This window comes from Mustela nivalis, assembly GCF_964662115.1.
Source record: "Mustela nivalis genome assembly, chromosome: Y".
Classification (NCBI taxonomy): domain Eukaryota; kingdom Metazoa; phylum Chordata; class Mammalia; order Carnivora; family Mustelidae; genus Mustela; species Mustela nivalis.
In genome coordinates this window covers 30,217,336-30,240,704 of record NC_139041.1, presented here as the reverse complement: position 1 = coordinate 30,240,704, position 23,369 = coordinate 30,217,336, and the positions used below count along the sequence as shown (strand labels likewise).

Sequence of the window (23,369 nt, the reverse complement as noted above, 5' to 3'; positions counted from 1 at the left end):
GTTGAAATACATAACTTAAAACAGGTTAGATTTAAGATGGCATCATGATTTATTTATACTACCAAAATGGCAATGTTAGCCTTAAATAGAATACAATTAAACTTTTCTCTCCCATATACTTAAAAACATAAAAAATTAAAGTGTCAATAAAGGTATTAACTCAAAATTCCTCCCAAATAAAAGTCTTCTCTTCTATCCATTATTCATCTTGGCAGTAAACATACAGTAACTCCTAAGAGCTAATCTAAGTAAAAGAGACAGTAACTTTCATGAGGGGTGGGTGAAAAATGTGTGGGTAGACAATGAATGGTATATTCATATGCATCTGAAAAGATTCTGGATTAAGTCAAACAAGAACACCAGAGGTAGATGGTAAAAGAAAAAATGAAGGGGAAAAAGCCCCAAGTAACTGGCAAACAGAAGTGATATAGTAAGAAACTGAAGATGAACAATTTCTTCCCCCAGATTTCCTATGACAAGCATCAAAGTAGGTGATAAATACAAATATCTTACAGGCAAAATTATGATTTAAGTATATTTAAAAGAAGACCTCAGGTACAATGTCTGCAAACAAGAGAGAAGTAGTAACTTCTCACTTACCCTCCAAAGGTAGTCCAATCCTATTAGTTCCAAATCATCCATCATATAGGCTCTTCTTTTTGCTACTAGTTTCCCTTCACGACAATTAACTGCTTTGAAGAATCGTTCAAAACATTTCATTCCATTTTCAGTTAAAAGGGAGGGATCAAGCTGAAGCACATTGCTTTCAAAGAAGTCCTTATTAATATCAGGATCTAAGTCTGGTTCATCCCCCATTAACTTGGAATACCACTTAAAACAGGCTTCACGATCACAAAGGTAAACTGCATTCTCTGCTAAGCATTTCCATATTTGTTTTGCCTGAGGAGCACAGAGCCACAGTTGGCCGTCCTTCAATAAAAATCTTGGAAAAATATAAAAAGTCAGTAATTAGATCTACGCAATTCCCAAACATAATTTCTTTCAATATATGCCTGAACTTACATTTATCAAAATTAAAATTTTATTACAGTTTAAAGAGCTATTCTTTCAAAAGAACTTATAGATAGCAGTAAAAAAATAAACTCATTTATTTAACAAGCATAACACGTGTCAGCTACATGACTTCACCTCAATATTAAAATTTCTTCCTTGTTCTGTTCTCTATAAGATCAGCTTTTGCAGTCAAATGCTCTTCCCCCACCCTGAGCTTTTGAAGCCAGATATTGATTTAGTTTCCTAAATTTATATGGCTTCACCAGAAAATGGTGTATTACACTAAATAACTTTCAGAGGTAAGTGAATGTTATTTAAGCTCATTTCTATGTTAATAATCAGTATAATATTCAGTGATGTTCTCCAGAGCTTTTAATTTTGCCACTATTAAAGTCATTATGTCATTATAAAGTAAAATTATGATGGTTCCGGTTTAAGTAGTCTCTTTCTTCAGATTCTAGTTTCTTCTAGCTAGAAGTTGCTCCACCCACTGTTTACTATTTCTATGAATAACTGAAAGAAAACAGAAGCTAATTTTGCATTTAATTCTTACTTAACAAATCAGAGACTTCATGTCCAACAGAGTATGATGTATTTATTTAATGTCTGTGAGTTTGTTTTGGGTGTTAACTATATGTTCTCCAACATCTCCTTAATTATTAAGTCTGTGTATAAAGAGCCTTTTAGCTTTTAATCCTTCACACCTTCATATGTAACTGAACAACAAAAGGCCCAGAAAAATAAAACCCCAAAAATGCATTATTGTTTGCAGTGAAACACAAAACTTTTCAAACTAAGACTCCCAGTAACTTTGGCAACTTTGGCAGTAACTTTACTGGTGTCATAGAAACACAGATTTTTTTGTTAATTTATTAATAGAGTAGATAAATTCCAAACCATTTTTCTCTTCCAGTAGACCAAGAGATACAATATATATCCATCAACAAGAGCCCACTACAGGTGATTTAAAAAAAAGGGCCCTTTAAGGAAATGTCATAAAATTTGATAACTAGAATTTTTCTCAAATTCAAATGACATAAACATTAATACTGGAGAAGATGAGATCAATTCAACATATTATAAAATTGTTAAATGTATATGTCAATCTAAATATTTCTACTTAAGTTATTATATGGTTCAGTAACAGAAACATAATATACAACATAATCCAAAGAGAAAATTGCCCCAAATTAATATCTGAAAATAATAAATAGAACAGATTTTATGGGGAAAAAAAAAAAAACCTCAGTATTTTTTTGACAATACTTTTGATTCAAATATGCTTTTTCTGCTAGGATCTGGTAATTGCACTCCTAAGAAATCTCTCACTATTTAAGCTACATATACATATCCACATACACAGGTCATTAAATACTAAATATACTGACCAATTCAGCCTAACACAAATTAGATTTGTCTTTTTAAAAGACAGGCAATTTTTCCTCAATCACCTCTGAATGTTATTTTAGATTAACTTTTGTTAGCCACTGTTAGGATAAACAAAGCACCCAAAGCACACCAAAACCCCTATTCCTTACTGTCATGACAGCCTTAATGAAAATGTAGTTCCCTAGAGCTGTTTTTGTCTTATACTTCGAAATATGAGAACGTACAATGATCAATTTTTATTTCTAACATAAACTATATTCTAAAACTTAAAATGTGCTGTCTTCAAAAAAAGACAAAACTTAAAGCTTAGCAAATAACTCAAAAGTATTTAAAAATGAACACATAGGAAATGTTACATTAAGTTTTGGCAATACTTTTTATGTGGGAAAATATTCATCTGCAGGGTGGAATGGCCACGTTAAGTACAGGTATAATGAATATCAACACTGCTTTTTTATCTGTGCCTTCAAGAGAACAACACTAGCTGCTTAAAACCAACCTAAGGAAGTTAAGCCGTTCTTGGACTTCTTGAACATGATTGTATCTACTTCCATGCCTTACAGTTTGTGGGTCATAGTCTTCATGGTCTGCAAATTAATAAAAATTATGCATAATACACATATATATCCACATCACTGTTAACTTCTTGTAAAAGAATTTATAAAGTCAATAATCACTTATTATCAGGCAACCTGTAATAGTAGTATTCACATATATCAAATTTTCCCCACAAAATTAACATTTTACATAGCCAAAAGAAAAGTAAAATTCACTGATGTGCAATCAAAAATTTTTCAGCGGGACGCCTGGGTGGCTCAGTTGGTTAAGCAGCTGCCTTCGGCTCAGGTCATGATCCCAGCGTCCTGGGATCGAGTCCCACATCGGGCTCCTTGCTCCGCAGGGAGCCTGCTTCTCCCTCTGACTCTGCCTGCCACTCTGCCTGTGCTCGCTCTTGCTCTCTCGCTCTCTCTCTCTCTCTGACAAATAAATAAATAAAATCTTTAAAAAAAAAATTTTTTTTTCAGCAAAACTCTTTCATTCTTCATATACTGAAGCATTTGTGAATAAAGTTTATGATTTTTTTCCCTTCATTTCCCCCCATTAATACTAAAACTTTTCTTACAGGGAAAGAATTCTAGAGTAAAAATATCACTAGAGGCACTCATAAAAAATTAGGGTGACTAAGGCACTACTGTAGTTGATAAAGTTATTAAGGTACTCCAACACCAGAGTACCAATGTCTCTAACAGCCTCAGATATTAAAAAAACTTACCATCCCAGTATGATTACAAAAACAAATATAACCAGGTCTAGTCTTAGTGGGAAATCCTTTTTTTTTTTTTTTAAGATTTTATTTATTTATTTATTTGATGGAGAGAGAGAGAGAGAGAGAGATCACAAGTAGGCAGAGAGAGAGAGAGAGAGGGAAGCAGGCTCCCTGATGAGTAGAGAGCCTGATGCAGGGTTCGATCCCCGGATCCTGAGATCATGACCCAAGCCGAAGGCAGAGGCTTTAAACCACTGAGCCACACAGGCACCCCAAAGAAATCCCGTTTTTAAAACACAGGATTAGAACTTTGGATTTCCTTTATTAACATCATATATGCTAGGTGAAAAATCTTCAGAGTCAGTGAAAAAGCAAAGGAGAAAATTAAAAAGTACATCTGTCCTAGAAATATTATGTATGCTATTTTGTGTGTATGTGAGATGTTTTACTTAAAAAGGAAGAAGTCAATTCAGACTTATAAAAACTTTTTTTTTTTAAGATTTTATTTGTTTATTTGACAGAGAGAGATCACAAATAGGCAGAGAGAGAGAGGGAAGCAGGCTCCCTGATGAGCAGAGAGCCTGATACGGAACTCGATCCCAGGACCCTGAGATCATGACCGGGAAGGCAGAGGCTTAATCCACTGAGCCACCCCGGTGCCCATTATAAAAACCTTTTTCTTAAAAAAAAAAATTCTCCTAAGTCTGTTTATTCAGTATTAGGTAAAAGAACATCGTAGAAGAATTACAATGCTTGGATAAAGCCCTCTGCCTGGAATCAAGCTGGTATGTAGAACAGAAGATGGGGCAATCAAATGCCTCCATCAAGTATGGTCAGTCAGAAATCAGACATTTATTTCAAACTTTTGAAGCAAGGTACAAAGGATTTAGAAATTATACAATTCCTTTTCAGTTGTAAGTACTGGTAAGTGTGTTATATATCTCTTAGAACTTGACTGTGTCAATAATGGTACCGAAGAATTCTAATCCTTTTATAATTGTTTAAAGGCAAACCAAAATTTCCAATTTTTTTTTTTAGATTTTCCACATCAGAAAAACTGCAACTGGATATAAAACTGTGAATTGCTACAAAGATGAATAATACAGAATATTTGGCAATGTTGTGTCAATTTCAGTAAAGAAAGGAGACCCACATATAATGACTGTTTTAAACTTTCCTTACGAGTAAGCATGTCAGTGATTTTTTAGTACTTCTTGAAAGACATCAACTGATCAAATCTTAAGCTTCCAAAATTCTAGAAATTTTTTTCCCACTACATGTTCAGAGCACTGAACTTCAAGTACTATGAGACTAAACTGTGGACTACCACTTTTCTGCTTTTTATATATTAAATACTTTTTATTTAAAAAAAAATTTTTTTTTAAAGATTTTATTTATTTGACAGAGAGAGATCACAAGTAGGCAGAGAGGCAGGCAGAGAGAGAGAGAGAGGAGGAAGCAGGCTCCCCGCTGAGCAGAGAGCCCAATGCGGGACTCGATCCCAGGACCCTGAGATCATGACCTGAGCCGAAGGCAGCGGCTTAACCCACTGAGCCACCCAGGAGCCCCATATTAAATACTTTTGTCTAAAAATGTGTGCGTGTTTACTTGGCTGGATCAATTGGTGAGAGAAGAGGACAGCTGTATATAACTTTCTTTTTTGATATAATGTTTTCAAAGCACTAAAAAAGGAACTATTTTTTACCCAGATACATGTAACTACTTATATTTTGTCCATGTGTTTTATCAGGATTTCCCATATGACACACACATATTTATATAAATGCATTTTATCAGTTTTGTTAACCATTTGGATACTAGTTACTTTACTTCTTAAAACTGTATTTACAAATAACAAAGACACAAACCACAGTATACTTATCTGATTTTAAGATTAATAATAAAAGAGTATTATGTGATCCACAGCCGACATTTAAATTTCATCCCAATAACATCCAATCCCAATAATATTCTTTATACTTTTCTTTTTTATTCCAGGCCAGAATCAAATTTAGGCTCATATACTGCATGAAATTATTTCCTTAAAATTTCTTTAGTTCTTTTTCATGTTTCTTATCTTGATAGACCATTTTAAAAGAAAAAAAAAAGCTTCTTGGGGTACCTGGGGGGCTTAGTGAAGTCTTTGCATTTGGCTCAGGTCACGAGTCCCACCCACCCACATGGAGCTCCTTGCTCAACGGGGAGTCTGCTTCTCTCCCTACCTGCTGTTCCCCTGCTTGTGCTCTCCCTCTCTCTCTGACCAAAAAAAAAAAAAAAAAAAAAAAAAAAGAAATAAAGAATAAAAGAAAGAATAAAAAAGAAACTACTTGTCCAATGCTACTTAATTTGGATTCATGGTACCTCTAGTTACATTTAAGTTATGTATTTTTGACAAGAAATACCACAAAAGAGATAATAATTTGTAGAATGATATCCTCATACTCTGTCATTCTGGTCCTCATCAAAATTTAACTCAGCAGTTTTTTTCATCTGTTATTTTCTCCTAAATTTTTAGCTAACATTCTCCATTTATTTTTTTATATCACTATGGACTCAAGCACTATATAACAAAAAGGCTATGATCCATAGCAGCATTTTTTCTTTCAAAAGATTTTATTTATTTATTTAACAGAGAAAAACACAGCGAGAGAGAACAGAAGCACGGGGGAATTGGGGAGGGAGAAGCAGACTTCCTGCAGAGCAGGGACCCGTACTGTGGGGCTTGATTCCCACAAAGGCAGATACTTAACAAATGAGCCACCCAGGCACCCCCATACTGTCATTATTTTGATGATCCAAGTATTACAGCCTGACATAGTGAACAATAACTTCTTTTTCTTTTTGATATGTCAATATACTTCTTTATAAACACTTTATGAGATTATCATGTTCAAGTCTCATCTTGTACTTTCCTACTGTAGGTCTCCAAAGAGTTACTAGTTCAATAAAATGAGTAATACTAGGTAAAAATACTTTTTAATTTATACTTGGGTGCCTGGGTCACGCAGTGGTTGGGCATCTGCCTTGGGTTTGGGTTATGGTCCCAGAGCTCCCTGCTCGGTGGGGATTTTTATAAGCACCTATTAACCAAATCATCAAACAATATACACCTCAACTATCTAAGGCACAAGCACAAGCAAAGAGCCCACCACTATAGTCAAATAATGAGAATTAAAAATATCCACATTTTTAGTATGTAACTCCTGACATAGCACATTAACAGAGTAGTAGTGGTTTCAGCTACACATTATGCTCAATCCGGTTTTCAACTGGAGGGCAGAAAACTTTTCTCTTCCTTACTTAAATATACAAAATTGGACCTACACGGCAGCTGGGTTTTTGTCTGTTTGTCTACAAATCTGGTGTAATACAGAGGAGGTACAGATATTGGAAGAATGCTTTGTATTCCAGCACACATACGTTCCAGTAAAGCTTTTGATAAGGACACATAATATTGGAATTGATTTTTTTTTTTAAATATTTTATTTCTTTGACAGACAGAGATCACAAGTAGGCAGAGAGGCAGGCAGAGAGAGGAGAAAGCAGACTTCCTGCAGAGCAGGGAACCCTACTGTGGGGCTTCATCCCAGGACTCCAGGATCATGACGTGAGCGGAAGGCAGAGGCTTTAACCCACTGAGCCACCCAGGCGCCCCAAATTGATCTTTAAAGCACCAAGAAGAGAGTCTGCATATGGCAAATATTAAAAAGTTTTTTTGTTGAGACCAGAGGAAAGTTTATGTCAACATATTTAAACAATTCCATAATCTTAGAACCAATGAGAACATATATCATCATCTTGTAAATTGCTAATAATTTTTTTTGAACAATGGAACATGTTAAATGTTATTTATTTATTTATTTATTTTAAAAAGATTTTATTTATTTATTTGACAGAGAGAAATCACAAGCAGACGGAAAGGCAGGCAGAGAGAGAGGGAAGCAGGCTCCCCACTGAGCAGAGAACCTGATGCGGGACTCGATCCCAGGACCCTGAGATCATGACCTGAGCCAAAGGCAGCGGCCTAATCCACTGAGCCACCCAGGTGCCCATAAATGTTTTTTTTTTTATTAAAAACAACTGTAATGTATTACTCCAAAACAAAGTTGGTCAAAATAGACAAAGGGATTATTAATCAAGTTTTCTTGAAAAGCAGTGTGGCAAGTGAATGCAAAAATTTAAAGTTCAGAAATACCCAAAAGAATAGCAACTGATGTGGTAATAGTAGACAGAGCTCCGAGATGTGAAAAAATAAGCATTTAGTAACATGCCTTGAAAAGCTGACCTAAAGTTTAGTTGGTGTAAATTTTGGGATGCTGAATGGATTTTTAAGAGTATTTCACTTCCATCTTCTGATCCATGTAAAAATACATATATTTTCATTTCTGACATAATACTGAGGATAAAACAAAAACCAAAGAAGGGAAACCTATGCTGATTCCCAACAGTTAATTTTAATTTACAATACATACCTCTAGCATACAGTCGAATACTATTCATGTAATTTGCAAGGTTTTCTGCCACCAAAGTAACTAAGGCATGATTGTGCTGAAGCTGGTTGATTAAATCATGACGATAAAATACATGGGGACTTCGCTGAGTTTGACTAAAACGAGAACGACTTAACAGTATAATTAGGCAATGAACACTGTTTTAACTAAGAATTTACAGAGACTATGCCAGCTGCTAAAATTCACATATTTAAAATGTTTTACTTTCATAATAAAAACTGGGTTAATATCTTCCTTTAAAGACCAAAGTATCAAGCAATTTAAATAATCACAATCTCGAAACATATTTATTCTAACATTCTCATTTTACATGAAAATCATCAATCAGTATTCTCCAACTTCAACCATGATATTAATCTTACATAAATATCAAAGCACAGGAACAAATTTGCATGCGCAAGTATATTAGCCCTTAAAAGTTCATTCTGTAACACTGAATTTGCAACCACTTTTGCCCTTGGAAACAACCAGAAAGATACCCAGTTTCCTTTGTTTTGCCATTTTCAATGGAACCATCTAATGTTCACATCATTATTAATCCACTGGTGATTAAATCATCTGCCTTCGAAGACTATATAATACTGCATGAATAAATAAGCAACCAAAAAATGGGTCTGTCTGATAAAAGACATGTATGTCCTTTATTAAAAAAAAATTGTATCTATAGATTATTTCATGATTTCCTCTAAGTATTTATGCCCACAAAGGTTCCTAATTTCATGTAATTTTTCCAGCACTGGGGAAAAAAGAATCAAAATCCAACTTGAAAAATTAAAGCATAGAAGTGGGATTCTATAAAGACTTCTGGTCAGCTCAGTTGGTTATGCATCTAATTCTTGACTTCAGCTCAGGTCATAATCTTATGGTCATGAGATCAAGCCTTACATCAAGCTCTGGTCTGAGTGGGGAGCCTGTTCCAGATGATCTGTCTACCCCCAGTAGTTCTACCCCATCATGCCTACTTTTTCACTCTCTCAAAAAAATAAGGAAAAAAAAAAAGGCATTCTGTAATTCACTTTGAACAGGAATCCTGTTGGCACATACATTTATATCCACCTACAACTGTGAAAAATTTTGGCAATCATGTAACTGTCTTACAAGAAAATGGCTTTTTTTTTTTTTTAAGATTTTATTTATTTATTTGACAGGCAGAGATCACAAGTAGGCAGAGAGGCAGACAGAGAGAGAGGAAGGGAAGCAGGCTCCCTGATGAGCAGAAAGCCCGATGCATGGCTTGATCCCAAAACCCTGGGATCATGACCTGAGCTAAGGCAGAGGCTTTAACCTACTGAGCCACCCAGGCGCCCCAAGGAAACTGCTTCTAAATGGTTAGAACATCTATGATTATTGCAGGTTAGAAAAAAACTAGGGCTCACTATTAGGAATCCTATCTGTACTGTAATTCCCAAAATTTATCCATATTATTTTTTTCTTGTGTCATTAGTTCCAAATTGATTACAAGAAAGTAAAAGGTAAATTATTTCCATAACCATTTAGCATCAAGGCCAAACACATAAAATTTGCTCTTTAAGAAAAATATAAGTAAAATAAACATAGTAAAAAGTATCTTTAAATAAAATCTTTCATAAATTAATTCTTATCTTGAAACCCATAAAAAGGGTAAAACAAACTCAAGAGTGGAATAAATACAACCCATGCCATAATGTTTGGTGTATCAGCTAGAAGTCTAAGACCATTTTGAACATACAGCTCAAAGTCAGTATCTTTTGATTCTGATATTAAATTGCTACTTTATCATTTGCATTAATTGGTATGCTGTTTTCACCATAATATATACATAAAAATTAGAAAATTTTCTATATTAAAAGCCTTACCTCAAGTTTTGAGGTGCTTCACCAAACAAACTACAAATTTCTCTTATTTGTTTTAGTGCAGGAATTACCCACTTGTCATTTGTACGAAGTTCTTCTATAAAGCGATCTATCCACTGGATCTTCTGTGTGTCTCGATCCTTAAACACACACAAAAAGTTAATGGTTATACAGACCAGTATTCAATATAATTCTGTCTTCAAATTATTCTGAGAATAACAAAGTAGAAAAGCTTTTAAGTAAGGATCATAAAAATTAGGAATAAGTATGTTCTTATTTTGAAATGATCACCAAAGTTCCAAAATGTAAATGGAGTAAATATACTACTATAAAAATGGAGTAATCCAGATTTAGATATATATGCACCAAGATATGAGTCCCAAGTTTAGGCATATTAATAAGTCTGATTTAAAAATATATGCTCATTGTGAAGATTTCATTTCTATTCAGTGTTTTATAAGGTTCTGGTATTACAAAACTTGGCAAAAACATATAATCCAAACGGTTACCATATGAATATGATGTTAGCATATTTTCTTTAACAGGAGCAGGGAACCTAAAAGTTTACCTTTAATCCAGAAAATAACAATGAGAATACATGTGAAAAATTATGCAATAAACACACTTTACATAAACTTTGTATTATTTAAAAATATATGCATCTCTTATTATAATAAAACTTAAAAAAACCCAACATGTAAGAATGTTACAGAAAACAGATACAGGCACTCACCCTAAAGGCAAACTAAGAACATTCATGGATGTTGTAGGAATATGTTTATTTCTAATATGCGAAAATGTGTACTTGCTTTTTTCTTATCAAGATCACTAGTAATCAGAAATTCCAAGTGTACTAAGATTTTTAATTGGAATGATTCTATTTCTGTACATGTGTATGGAAGAAAAGCCAATTTTGTGTATTTCTTTATTGTCTCACTTAAAGTACATTTTGCAAGCACATGTATATCTCTTTTAGAAACAAAACAGTTCTTACATTAAGTATTTCCACTAAATACCATGGACAGCCATCCACCAACAGACATTTTAATGACTACACAATATGCTGAAGAGTATATTCATGTATTTATGTGATTTTCCCTTTTCATTCATTTCATTTCAGCAAAAAAATGGTCTATTCCAGGGGATCTCTGGGTCACTTAGCTGTTAAGATAATTTCTTTTGGTTCAGGTCATGATCTCATGGTGGAGAAATTGAGCTGTGTGTCAGTTCAGTACTTAGGGCGGAGTCTGGTTGGGATTCTCTCCCTCTTCCCCCTCCCAGCTGGTGCATGCACCCATGTTAGTGCTCTCTCCCTCTAAAATAAATAAATAAAATCTTAAAAAAAAAAAAAAAAAAGAGAGAGAGAGAGAAAGAGGGAGGGAAAAGAATAATGGTCTAGTCTGTAAATGTCATGCTTTTTTTAAAAAAAATCATTCCCCAGGAAAAAATTAATTTTTTCCCCAGGAAATGTGAAATTATAGGCCTGTATTCTATGAACATTTTTATGGATTTAAAAATATTTATCCATGAATATTAAATGCATCATGACTCGTTAAAAAAGTGCTTTGGATTGACAGGGCAAGAGAATAACATATTCATTTGTTTTAAATAACTACATCATGAACCATAAGAGACTGGACTCTGGAAAACAAACAGGGTATCAGAAGGGAGGGGTTGGGGAGATACGTTAGGCAGGTGATGGGTATTGAGGAGGGCTTACTGCATGGAGCACTGGGTGTTATATGCAAACAATGAATTATGGAACACTACAACAAAAGCCAAAAAAAAACCCAAAACAAAACAAACCCCTAATGATGGGGGCGCCTGGGTGGCTCAGTTGCTAAGCGTCTGCCTTCGGCTCAGGTCATGATCCCAGGTTCCTGGGATAAAGCCCCCGTACTGGGCTCCCTGCTATGTGGGAAGCCTGCTTCTCCCTCTCCTACTCCCACTGCTTGTATTTGTTCTCTCGCTGTCTCTGTCAAATAAATAAGTAAAATCTTTAAAAAAACAAAACCAACCAACCAACCAAATGATATTCTGTATGGTGACTAATATAACATAATAATAATGATGATAATAAAATAAAAAAATACACCAAATGATAGCTAAAGTTGAAAAACAAAAACTCTTTTTATTAAATCCCATAAAATCCAGTTATCTACTAATGTGATAACTTAGGACACTGTGCCAGGCAAAGATACCAACAACTGAATAAAGGAAGAAGTAACACTTGAGCTTTTTTTTGTTTTGTGTTTTTTTTTTTTTTTTGTAGTTTTTTATTTATTTGACAGACGGAAATCACAAGTAGGCAGAGAGAAAGACAGAGATAGAGGAGGAAGCAGGCTCCTCACTGAGCAGAGAGCCTGATGTGGGGCTCCAACCCAGGACCGTGGGATCATGACCCCAGCTGAAGGCCCACTGAGCCACCCAGCATTTGAGCTTTTACAGTAAGTGTGTTGCTATGAGTCTTGTAACACTACTCTATTTAATAAAATAGAATTTATTTATTTATTTTTTTAAAATATTTATTTATTTATTTGACAGAGAGAGATTACAAGTAGGCAGAGAGGCAGGCAGAGAGAGAGAGAGAAGGAAGCAGGCTCCCCGCTGAGCAGAGAGCCCGATGCGGGACTCGATCCCAGGACCCTGAGATCATGACCTGAGCCGAAGGCAGCGGCCTAATCCACTGAGCCACCCAGGTGCCCATAAAATAGAATTTAAACTCAAGGTCTTCGTAACCATTTGATATGCCAGATAAAAATTTATTGTAGTCAAGTACAATGAGTCAATCAATGAAAAATCAAATACTGTCATCCAATAAAATAACTGGAGTCTTTTTTTTCCTTTGATAAATCTAAAACTCCTACTGCATAACTGCAAATCTAATATATCACTTCCACTATAATTTTTAAGACTTTATTTATTTAGAGAGAGGGTGTGTGGGGAGGGGCAGAGGGAGAGACAAAGGAAGAGAATCTGAAGCAGACTGCTGCTGAGCACAGAGCCTAACATAGTGCTTCTATGAAACCTAGGGTTGGAAACTCAATCGACTAAACCATCCAGGCAGGCTCCCCTGTCACTATGATTTTCAAAATTTCCATGTTTTGTTTTTTTAAAAGATTTTATTTATTTAACAGATATCTCAGGTAGGCAGAAAGGCAGGCAGAGAGAGAGAGGGAAGCAGGCTCCCTGCTGAGTAGAGAGCCCGATGCTGGGCTCGATCCCAGGACCCTGGGACCATGACCTGAGCCGAAAGCAGAGGCTTTAACCCACTGAGGCACCCCTTTATCTCTTCCTCAGAATTAAAAAAAAAATCAGTTTTACATTGACACTTGCAATTAACTAACCCAGACTATGAATGATAACTTCATTTTTAAGTATCCAAAATAACTCTGAATTCACCCAGTTCTCTAAATGTGTGTGTGTGTGTGTGTGTATGTACTTTTTTTTTTTTTAAGATTTTATTAATTTATTTGAGAGGCAGAGAGCATACAGCTGGGGGAAGAGCACAGGCAGAGAGTGAGGGAGAAGCAGGACCCCTGCTGAGCATGAGGGTCTTGATCCTAAGATCCTAGGATCCTGACCTGAGCTGAAGGCAGACGATTAACTGTCTGAATAACCCAGGTGTCCCAGCAGTACTTTTTTTGATTAAGGCAATCAGTGCAATAAATAACTTAAGACTGCAAACACTTGGCTTCCAATATGTGTTAATATCATCTTGACCTTGCTAGAACTGATTAAATTCAAGTCCAACTAAAAGTGAAGCCCTCAGAGAACTAAGAACAACCCTATCCAGTCTTTTTATTTTTTAAAAATTCTTTAACCAACCAATTACAAATACTGTAAAGCACTTATAAAAATCCAGAAACAGGTCTGAAAATATAAGTAACTATATAAAAATGCATACCTGAAAGCAATAAACGTAAGTAGCAGAAGTTAAATACAGGAAAAATGGGCACATGGGTGGCTCAGTGGGTTAGGTCTCTACCTTCCGCTTAGGTCATGAACTCAGGGTCCTGGGATTGAGTCCTGCATGGGGCTCTCCGCTCAGCGGGAAGCCGGTTTCTCCCTCTCTCTTTGCCTGCCTCTCCTGCCTACTTGTGATACCTCTCTGTATGCCAAATCAATCAATCAATCAATCAATCAATCAATCAATCTTAAGGAAGAAAAAAAAAAAAAAAAAAAAAAGGTGCACCTGGGTGCCTCAGTGAATTAAATAAAGCTTTTGCCTTCCACTCAGGTCATGATCTCAGGGTCCTGGGATCCAGCCCCGCATCAGGTTCTCTGCTTGGCGGGGAGCCTGCTTCCCTTCCTCTCTCTCTGCCTACCTGTGATCTCTGTCTGTCAAATAAACAAATAAAATCTTAAAAAAAAAAAAAAAAAAAAGGGAAAATACTTGTATTGTGACTTACATAAAGAAAGCTTTATTCAAGAAATTCTCTTAGCTTTATTAACTTCTGAGGAAGATTTTCCCTCCAAAGTCACTACCAGCTTTAATAATTCATGATTCTATTTTACCTTCATATACTGAACTATAATACTATTACATAAAAACTTGTTTTACCTACACAAATCTTTTTTTGTAGAGAGGTAAAAGTGCTTAGTAAATGGTATTAAAAAATGCAGAAAAAGCAAAGGTAAGTCAATTTTTCAAAGATTAGTGTAAAAACAAAAATAATGGAATTATCTTATAACTAAATCATTCTCATGGTAAAGGGAAAAAGGTAAGAAAAAACGAGTAAAGAACCACTCCCATACCTGGGAACAACTGTAATCTAGTATTTTTATGTGGGCACTGAGAGCTAAGTCCATGATGTCTACAGGCACATCATCACTATGGGCCAGATTCCAAAGCAGGTTCAAAACTTTGTGTGCCATCACACCATCTTTATCATCTTCTGCAAGACGACGAATCAGCTCCAGTAACTTTTCGCGTTGCTTTTTACTGGCATTAGTCCAACTTGCCTAAAAAAAAAAGTATAAATTATGTAAACCTCACAAACGTTATGATTTATATATCCATTTATATTAGGTCATTACTGTTTTAATTACATGGCTTTCGATAAACTATACTGAATTCAGCACAGCCACACACACAAACCATTAGTTTAGCTTAACTGAGCACTTAATTAACCACATCTCATTTGAAAAATCTCAGTATTCATAGGACAGAATAATCTAAATTCAAGAAAAAACACTCCATTTATTAAGGACTTTATCATTAAAGACTTTAAAATTCCATATTAGAAATTAAAAGCATCATATACAAAACACATTAAGAAGTCCTAAAATTTAAAAACAAACAAACAAAAAACCAAACAACTCAAATTAAAAAACAGGCAAAGGACATTTTTCTAAAAAGATATATAAATGGTCCATTACTGGGGCACCTGGGTGGCTCAGTGGGTTAAGCCTCTCTCTGCCTTTGGCTCTGGTCATAATCCCAGGGTACTGGGATCGAGCCCCATGCCAGGCTCTCTGCTCCATGGGGAGCTTGCTTCCTCCTCTCTCCCTGTGCCTGCCTCTCTGCCTACTTGTGACCTCTGTCTGTCAAATAAATAAATAAAATCTTTAAAAAGAAAAAGTAATTCAAACACATGTCATCTCATCGTTGACATATATAAAATCTTCTAAAATATACAATTTTTTTCTTTTTTAAATTGTGCTAATACATACAGCATAAAATTTATCTGACATGACAATGACCACATGCTTGAAGTCACTGATTATTAGGGAAATACTAAATTACAATGGAAAAGTACCTTACACCCGTGAGTGTGTGTGTACCAGTATGGCTATCAAAGACACACAAAAAATCGTGTTATTGAAGATGGGAAGAAATTATAGTTGTGTGCATCGTTAGTGGAAAAGTAAAATGGTATACTCATCTTGCAAAACAGTACAAATTCCTCAAAAAATTTAATTTTCACATCATCTGAAATTATTAATCATCTACCAATTCCAGCTGTAGGTATATACATAACCAAAAGAACTGAAAGCAGTCTCAAACAGATCATCTGTATATTTATGTTCATAGCAGCATTTTTATTCAGAACAGTTAAAATGTGAAAGCAATCCAAACTGTCAATCAATTAAAAAAATGGATAAACAAATGTGGCATATGTATTCAGTGGAATATTACTCATTTAAAGAGAAAGAAAATTCTGAAGCATGTTACAATATGAATAAGACAGTATGGTTAGTGAAATAATGAAGTCACTAAAAGATAGCAAGTATTGTATGATTTCACTTCTATATGACATATCAGAGCTGTGAAAATCATATAGACAGAAAGCAGAATGATGGATGCCAGGGGCTTCACAGAGAAGAATAAGTTCTTACTGTCTAATGGGTATCAGTTTTATAAGAAAAACAAACAGCTCCAGGAACAGACTGAATGCTGGTTACAGTTGCACATTACTATCATATTTAATACCAATGAACCATATACTTAAACATAGTTAAGATGATAAATTTTATGCTGTATGTATTAGCACAATTTAAAAAAGAAAAAATTGTATATTTTAGAAGATTTTATATATGTCAACGATGAGATGACATGTGTTTGAATTACTAATGATACTCAAAAGGCCATACAAAGACATATTTCAATACAATACAGAAAAATAAAAACAGAAACCTAAAAATATAAAAATAGAAACCTAAAAATAGAAATAAAAATAGAATACAATACAGAAAAATAAAAATAGAAAAAAAGAAACCTAAAATTTAGAACATTCCTCAGGGCAGACAGAAGAAAATAATACAATACAATAAATAAAATAGCAAGCTTAAACCCTAATGTATCAAAAGTCTCATTAAATATAAATGGTTTATTTTTATTTCTTCAAGATGGAAGATAATTTTTTTTTTTAAGACCTCTATTTATTTGACAGAGATAGAGGCATAGTGAGAGAAGAACAGAAGCAGAGGCAGAGAGAGAGGGAGAAGCAGGACCCCTGTCAAGCAGGGAGCCTGATGTGGGCTTGATCTCAGGACCCCGGGATCACGACCTGAGCCAAAGGCAGATGCTCAATTACCAAGCAACCCATGCACCCCAATATAAATGGTTTAGTCATTCTAGTTATAAGGCTGAGCTTAAGAGAAGCTACTAATATTGTTAATATAAAGTAGCCAGGGTCGAAGTAAAAAAATGCAAAACGATATACAAACATTAAAGGAAAGCAGAAGTGGCCACAGCAATAGCATATAAAATAGATTTCAGAGAAGAGTATGTAACATACATTGAGTAAAGCTCAGTCTACCAAAAAAAAAAAAAAAAAAAAAAAAAAAAAAAAAAAGAGCATCCCAAATGTATATGCATCAAGTATGTATGTGTATACCACAAAATATGTGAAGCAAAACCTGACAGATTTCTATTTTCAAAGATAGAATAGGGAAATCCATAATAATGAGAGACATCAACATCCATCTTTTAACAACTGAAAGAACTAGACAGAATACCAGCAAAAAACTCAACTCAACAAAAAACATCAAAGAACAGGATTTAACTGACAATTAAAGAACGACTCTACGTAATCTGCAGAATATACCTTCTTTTCAAAATAACCACAAACCCCACCCCCAGACAACATATACAAATATGGAATATTATTCAGCCATAAAAACAGTGAAAATGTTGCCATTTAGAAAAGCGTGGCTGGAGCTAAAGTATATATGCTAAGCAAAATAAGTCTGAGAAAGGTTATCACATGACTGCAGACTTTAAGAAATAAAGTGAATGATTACGGGGGGAAATAGAGAGACAAAAAAAATTATTAGGAAAAAAAGTAAAACAGAGATCTCACTATAGACATTAAAGGATAACAGAGAACAAAAACAACTTTACATACGTAACTTTGAAAAATAACACGAAACATCACTAAAAAACACAAATTACTGCAATTCAGCCAAAACAGACTACTTGAATAGAATACAATGACTAGGAAACTGAATTCAGGATTCAAAAACTCCCCAAAACAAGTATCACCAAACGCAGATGGTTTCAGTAAAATATTATACCTAATACTTAGAAGAAGTAACATTAATATATAATAATTTCTTCCAGAAAAAGGGAGAAAAATACACAAAGTTTACATTATGAAGCAAAATACACCCTGACAAATACAAAAGAAAAAGAACTACAGATCATATACCCCATGAATATATTATAAAATTCCTGAATATAGTATTAGTAAATGAAATTCAGCCAACATGTTAAAAAAAAAAAAACATGATCAAGTGCAGTTTATCTGAGGATGCAACAGTTGAAAATAACTAATATAACCTATCACATTAACAGGTAAAGAGTAAAAATGGTACATGCACATCAATGTCAAATAAAACATCTCACAAAATTCAAATCCATTCATTAAAAAAAATGTAAGTAAGAATGGAGGGGAACTTTCATAATCTGATAAAGGGAAGCGGTAAAAAAACACACAGTAAATGTCATTCTTAACAGTGATACACTGATTAATTTCTCTCCCTAACACAATGATGTCTGCTCTAGTTATTTCTATTCAACATTGTGTTGAAATGTGTGGTATTGGCCAAGTGATTGACAAATGGAAAGAGAACCTAGAAACAGATTCATATAAGTATGTTTTAACTAGCCTGACTAGCTCAGTTAGTACAGCATGTGAAACTCTTGATCTCAAGGAATAAGTTTAAGCCCCATGTTGGGAGCAATTAAAAAAGTAAGTATGTCTGACACTTGACAAAGAGGCAAAAGTGAACTAATTAGGCAACATAAAAGACTACCTTTCACAAAATGGTACTGCAACACTGGTCATACACAGCAACAAGAACAAAAACAAAAAACTTACCCTGTAATCTAAATCCTACATCTAAACAAAGGTAGCTCAATATGGGTAATACATTAACTGCAAAATATTAAAACTTTCTCAAATACAGAACATAGGAGAAATTCTTTGGGATTTACAGATAGGCCACAAGTTCTCAGTCTTGACACCAAAAGTGTGACACACACAGGAAATAAACTAGACCTCATCAAAATTAAGAACTTTGTTGGTCAAAGACCCTATTAAGAGGATGAAAGGGGGGATGCCTGGGTGCCTCAGTTGGTTGAACGGCTGCCTTTGGCTTGGGTCATGATCCCAGCTTCCTGGGATCGAGTCCCACATCAGGCTCCTTGCTTGGCAGGGAGCCTGCTTCTCCCCCTGCCTCTGCCTGCCACTCTGTCTGCCTGTGCTCTCTCTCTGACAAATAAATAAATAAAATCTTAAAAAAAAAAAAAAAAAAAAGAGGATGAAAGGGGGCTCCTGGGTGGCTCAGTGGGTTAAACCTCTGCCTTTGGCTCAGGTCATATCTCAGAGTCTTGGGATCAAGCCCCGCATCAGGCTCTCTGCTCATCAGGGATCCTGCTTCCCCTTCTCTCTCTGCCTGCCTCTCTGCCTATTTGTGACCTTTCTGTCAAATAAATAAATAAAATCTTAAAAAAAAAAAAAAAGAGGATGAAAGAATCTAAAGACTGGGAGAAAATATATGCATACCACCTATCTAAGAAACAACTTATCTAAGAAACAACTTAGCATGTTGAATACATAAGAATTCTGTAGGACTCCTGGGTTAAATGTCTGTCTTTGGCTCAGGTCATGATCCCAGGGTCCTGGGACCAAGCCCCGCATCTTGCTTCTTGCTCAGTGGAGACGCCTGCTTCTCCCTCTACCCCTCCTCTGCTTGTGCTCTCTGACAAATTAAAAAAAAAAAACAACCAAACAAAAACAAAAGCAAAAAAACCAACTCTGCAAATTCAGTAATTTTAAAAAACAACGCATTTAGAAAATAGAAAATAGGCAAGAGGCATGAACAGGTACTGTTTTATGGCAAATGAGCACATGAAAGATGTTTAAAATCATTGCCATTAACCAAATATAAACTGAAACCACAAGGAAACTTTAATGTACATCTATCAGAATAAAAAAAATAATAAATACACAAAACTCTGAGAATAATGTTAAAAAAATGGATTACTCAAACTGTGGTTGGAAATACAAAATATTATAGTCATTCTGAAAAATGGTTTGGTATATTCTTAAGGATTTTTTTTAAAAATTTGACAGAGATCACAAGTAGGCAGAGAGAGAGGAAGGGAAGCAGGCTTCCCGATGAGCAAAGCACCTGATGCAGGGCTCGATCCCAGGACCCTGGGATCATGACCCGAGCAGAAGGCAGAGGCTTTAAATCCACTGAGCCACCCAGGCACCCCGGCATCTTCTTAAAAGCCAGAAGTATCCTCAACAAAATACAAAGAAATCCAGGAAGAATTATATACAAAATTATATACATTGTAAGAAGTGGGATTTATTATAGACATGAAGACTACTTGAACACAGAAGTATCAGCCAATGCAACATAGAACAGTGCAACATAGTCCATATCTCACTAGACGTAGAGAAGGCAAACTGACAAAATCCAACAAACTTTTAAAACTAAAACATTAAAAAAATGAGGAATAGAAGGGAATTTCTTAAATCCAATAAATAGCAAAAACAAAGACCTGACAATGTATGTGATACTTAATAACAAAACACTTTTAAGTTTTGCACTCAACATTGAGAATTCCCACTTCACCACTCCCTCAACATTTTGTTATATGTTTTAATTAGGGCTATTAATAAACAAGGATGTAAAAAAAAAAAAAACAAGTAATGAGATTGGGAAGAAGTAAAACTATCTCTAGTTGTAAATCATATGATCATGTACATAGAAATATAGAAAATCTAAGATCTCCATTAAAATATACACCCCCCCCCCCCAAGTAAAAGGCATGATAGGTTTTCAGGACACAAAATAAATTTTAAAAGCTCAACTGTATTTCTATACATGTTAGATACATTTTTCTATATATTAAATTAAAACAATCCCCAAATGAAGAAAACCCTTCTACTCACAGTAACATAAGAAACAGCATACTGCTTTAGTATAAATTTAACAAAAATGCAACGAATACCAAGGGGTGGGGGAACTGCTGAGGGGCACCTGGATGGCTCAGTCAGTTAAGCACCTGCTTTCAGTTCAGACCCAGGGTCCTAGGATCAAGCCCTGTACCGGGCTCCCTGCTCCAGGGGGAATTTGCTTCTCCCTCTTCCTTTGCCTGCTGCTCTCCTGCTTGTGTGCTCTCTCTAATAAATAAATAAAATCTTAAAAAAACAAAACAAAACAGTGCTGAAATCAAACAGTATCTAAATAAATGGAAAGAGAGCTCCAGATTCATGGACTGGAACACTAATATTGATAGGACAGCAGTATCTTTATAAAATGGCTTTGTAAAGAAGTAAACTACAACAGACTAAACTAAATAGTAATATGCAACTACTATGCATCATATATATACTATATATATATATATGTACATATATATGTGCACTATAAGAGCAAATGCAATCTCAGATAAACTATGTTTACAAAAAAAGTCTGCACACCAATTTCCATAGCAGCTTTATTTTTAAAAGTTCTAAATGAGAAAAACCTCATTATGTCCGTTTATGGTAAGCAGTTAAATAAACCCTAAGTGGTTAAAAGTTATATCATGAGTACTGCTCAGGATACAAGAATATATACATATAATACAGATATATAAACAAACTGTATGAGCTTGCAGAAAATTATGTTAAGTAAAAAAAGTTCCCAAGTGATCCTGACGTTCTCTCAGGACGTCCTCCTTAGTTATGTCTGCTTATCATATTGCTATATGGCTATATATTATATGATTCCATTTATTTAACAACCTCAAAATGACAAACTGTAGAAACAGACACCAAGCTAGCAGTTGTCAAGGGTTACAGGTAAAGTGGGGCTAAGACAGAATTGATGTGGCCATAAAAGGACTAATGAAGAATCCACATGGTGATGGAAATAGAACTTAAAGTATGAATATTAATATCTTGATTAATATTGTACTTCTGCAACATGTTTTCAGAAGAAAACTCTAAAGAACATATGCAATTCTCTGAATTATTAAATAAAGTTCATGTGAACATTCAAAATAAAAACTTAATTCATAAAATAAAAATAAAATAGTGTTCCTTAAGGCCAGTTAATACAACATAGGGGTAGTTTCATGTATTCTTTCCTTTGTCTTCAGTAGTTACTAGAACATAAGGAACATAAGGAGCTGCTAGTTGCTTAAATATCCAGAAACCTGAGAAAAAAAATAAATAGCTTGTAATGGAGACATTATAAAATTTAACATGATAAATACAGAAAAATGAAACAAAAATGAGACTTCTGGAAAGACAACTTAAGTGCTTGCTTCTAAAGTGTTTTAGCTCAGCAAAATTCCTTCTGAAATGACAAAAGGAATACAAAAACTACCAATGATTTTGGGAAATGATTATAATCATGGATATTACAGGAACAAAACAGATAAAGGCGACAACTACACAATCAAAGAGGATTAAAACACAACAACCAATCATGCAGTTAAGATCATACTTCAATCCTCATTTCAAGTCCTAATAAAACCATGAGAAATTAATTTGTAGTCAATATGGGCAAGGGCTGTTCAGATATACAAACTACTCAGGAATGAATTTAAAAAAGGAACACAGAGTACCACTGTAGCTACAGCTGGTTAAGTATCTGACTCTTCATGTCACCTCAGGTCATGATCCAGCGATGTGGGACTGAACCTGACGCTGAGTGTGGTACTTGCTTAAGATTCTCTCTCTCCTCCTACACCTCTCCCCCACACATTCTTTTCTCTCTCTTAAATTAAAAAAAAAAAAAAAAAGAGGAATAGGAAAAATAAGCATGTAAAAGATAAGAATGACCTCTCACTAGAAAGGAGACAAATAGTTCAAAAACAGGTAAAAAGAGGGGCGCCTGGGTGGCTCAGTGGGTTAAAGCTCCTGCCTTCAGCTCACGTCATCATCCCAGGGTCCTGGGATTGAGCCCCCCACTGGGATCTCTGCTCAGCGGGGAGCCTGCTTCTCCCTCTCTCTGCCTGCCTCTCTGCCTACTTGTGATCTGTCTGTCAAATCAATAAATAAATCTTAAAACAAAACAAAACAAAACAAACAGGTAAAAAAAAAGAAGTTCAATCTCCTTAATCACTAAGAATATGAAAACCAGTAACACAGTAAGAAAGACTCTCAAACCAAGAGGAATTGTGATAAATTAACAATTTTTTAAAAAAGATTTTATTAATTAACTTTACCCACTGAGCCACTCAGGTGCCCGATAAATTAACAATTCTGACAAAAAATGTCAAGGACTGGAAATTAGTAGTCTAGTAGATGAACACTTATAAAGGACTCAAATATTTATAGATATTTGATATTTATTATCTGAGCAATATGATAAGCAAACATAACCAAGGACAAATATTTA

General features: G+C 34.8%; 1 protein-coding gene across 8 annotated transcripts in view; it reads right to left on the bottom strand.

Annotated features, from left to right (window-relative positions):
- The window catches only part of LOC309856854 (ubiquitin carboxyl-terminal hydrolase 9X-like), a 163,198-nt gene that overhangs the window by 80,912 nt on the left and 58,917 nt on the right, over nt 1–23,369 (bottom strand). For all 8 annotated transcript variants that reach the window (XM_082718527.1, XM_082718526.1, XM_082718524.1 and 5 more), the window contains 5 exons: nt 14,772–14,978; nt 10,017–10,153; nt 8,143–8,276; nt 2,903–2,990; nt 601–943 (listed from right to left, as the gene is read on the bottom strand). In XM_082718527.1, coding sequence (XP_082574653.1) covers nt 601–943; nt 2,903–2,990; nt 8,143–8,276; nt 10,017–10,153; nt 14,772–14,978 — 909 coding nt within the window. The remainder of the gene's footprint in view (nt 1–600; nt 944–2,902; nt 2,991–8,142; nt 8,277–10,016; nt 10,154–14,771; nt 14,979–23,369) is intronic.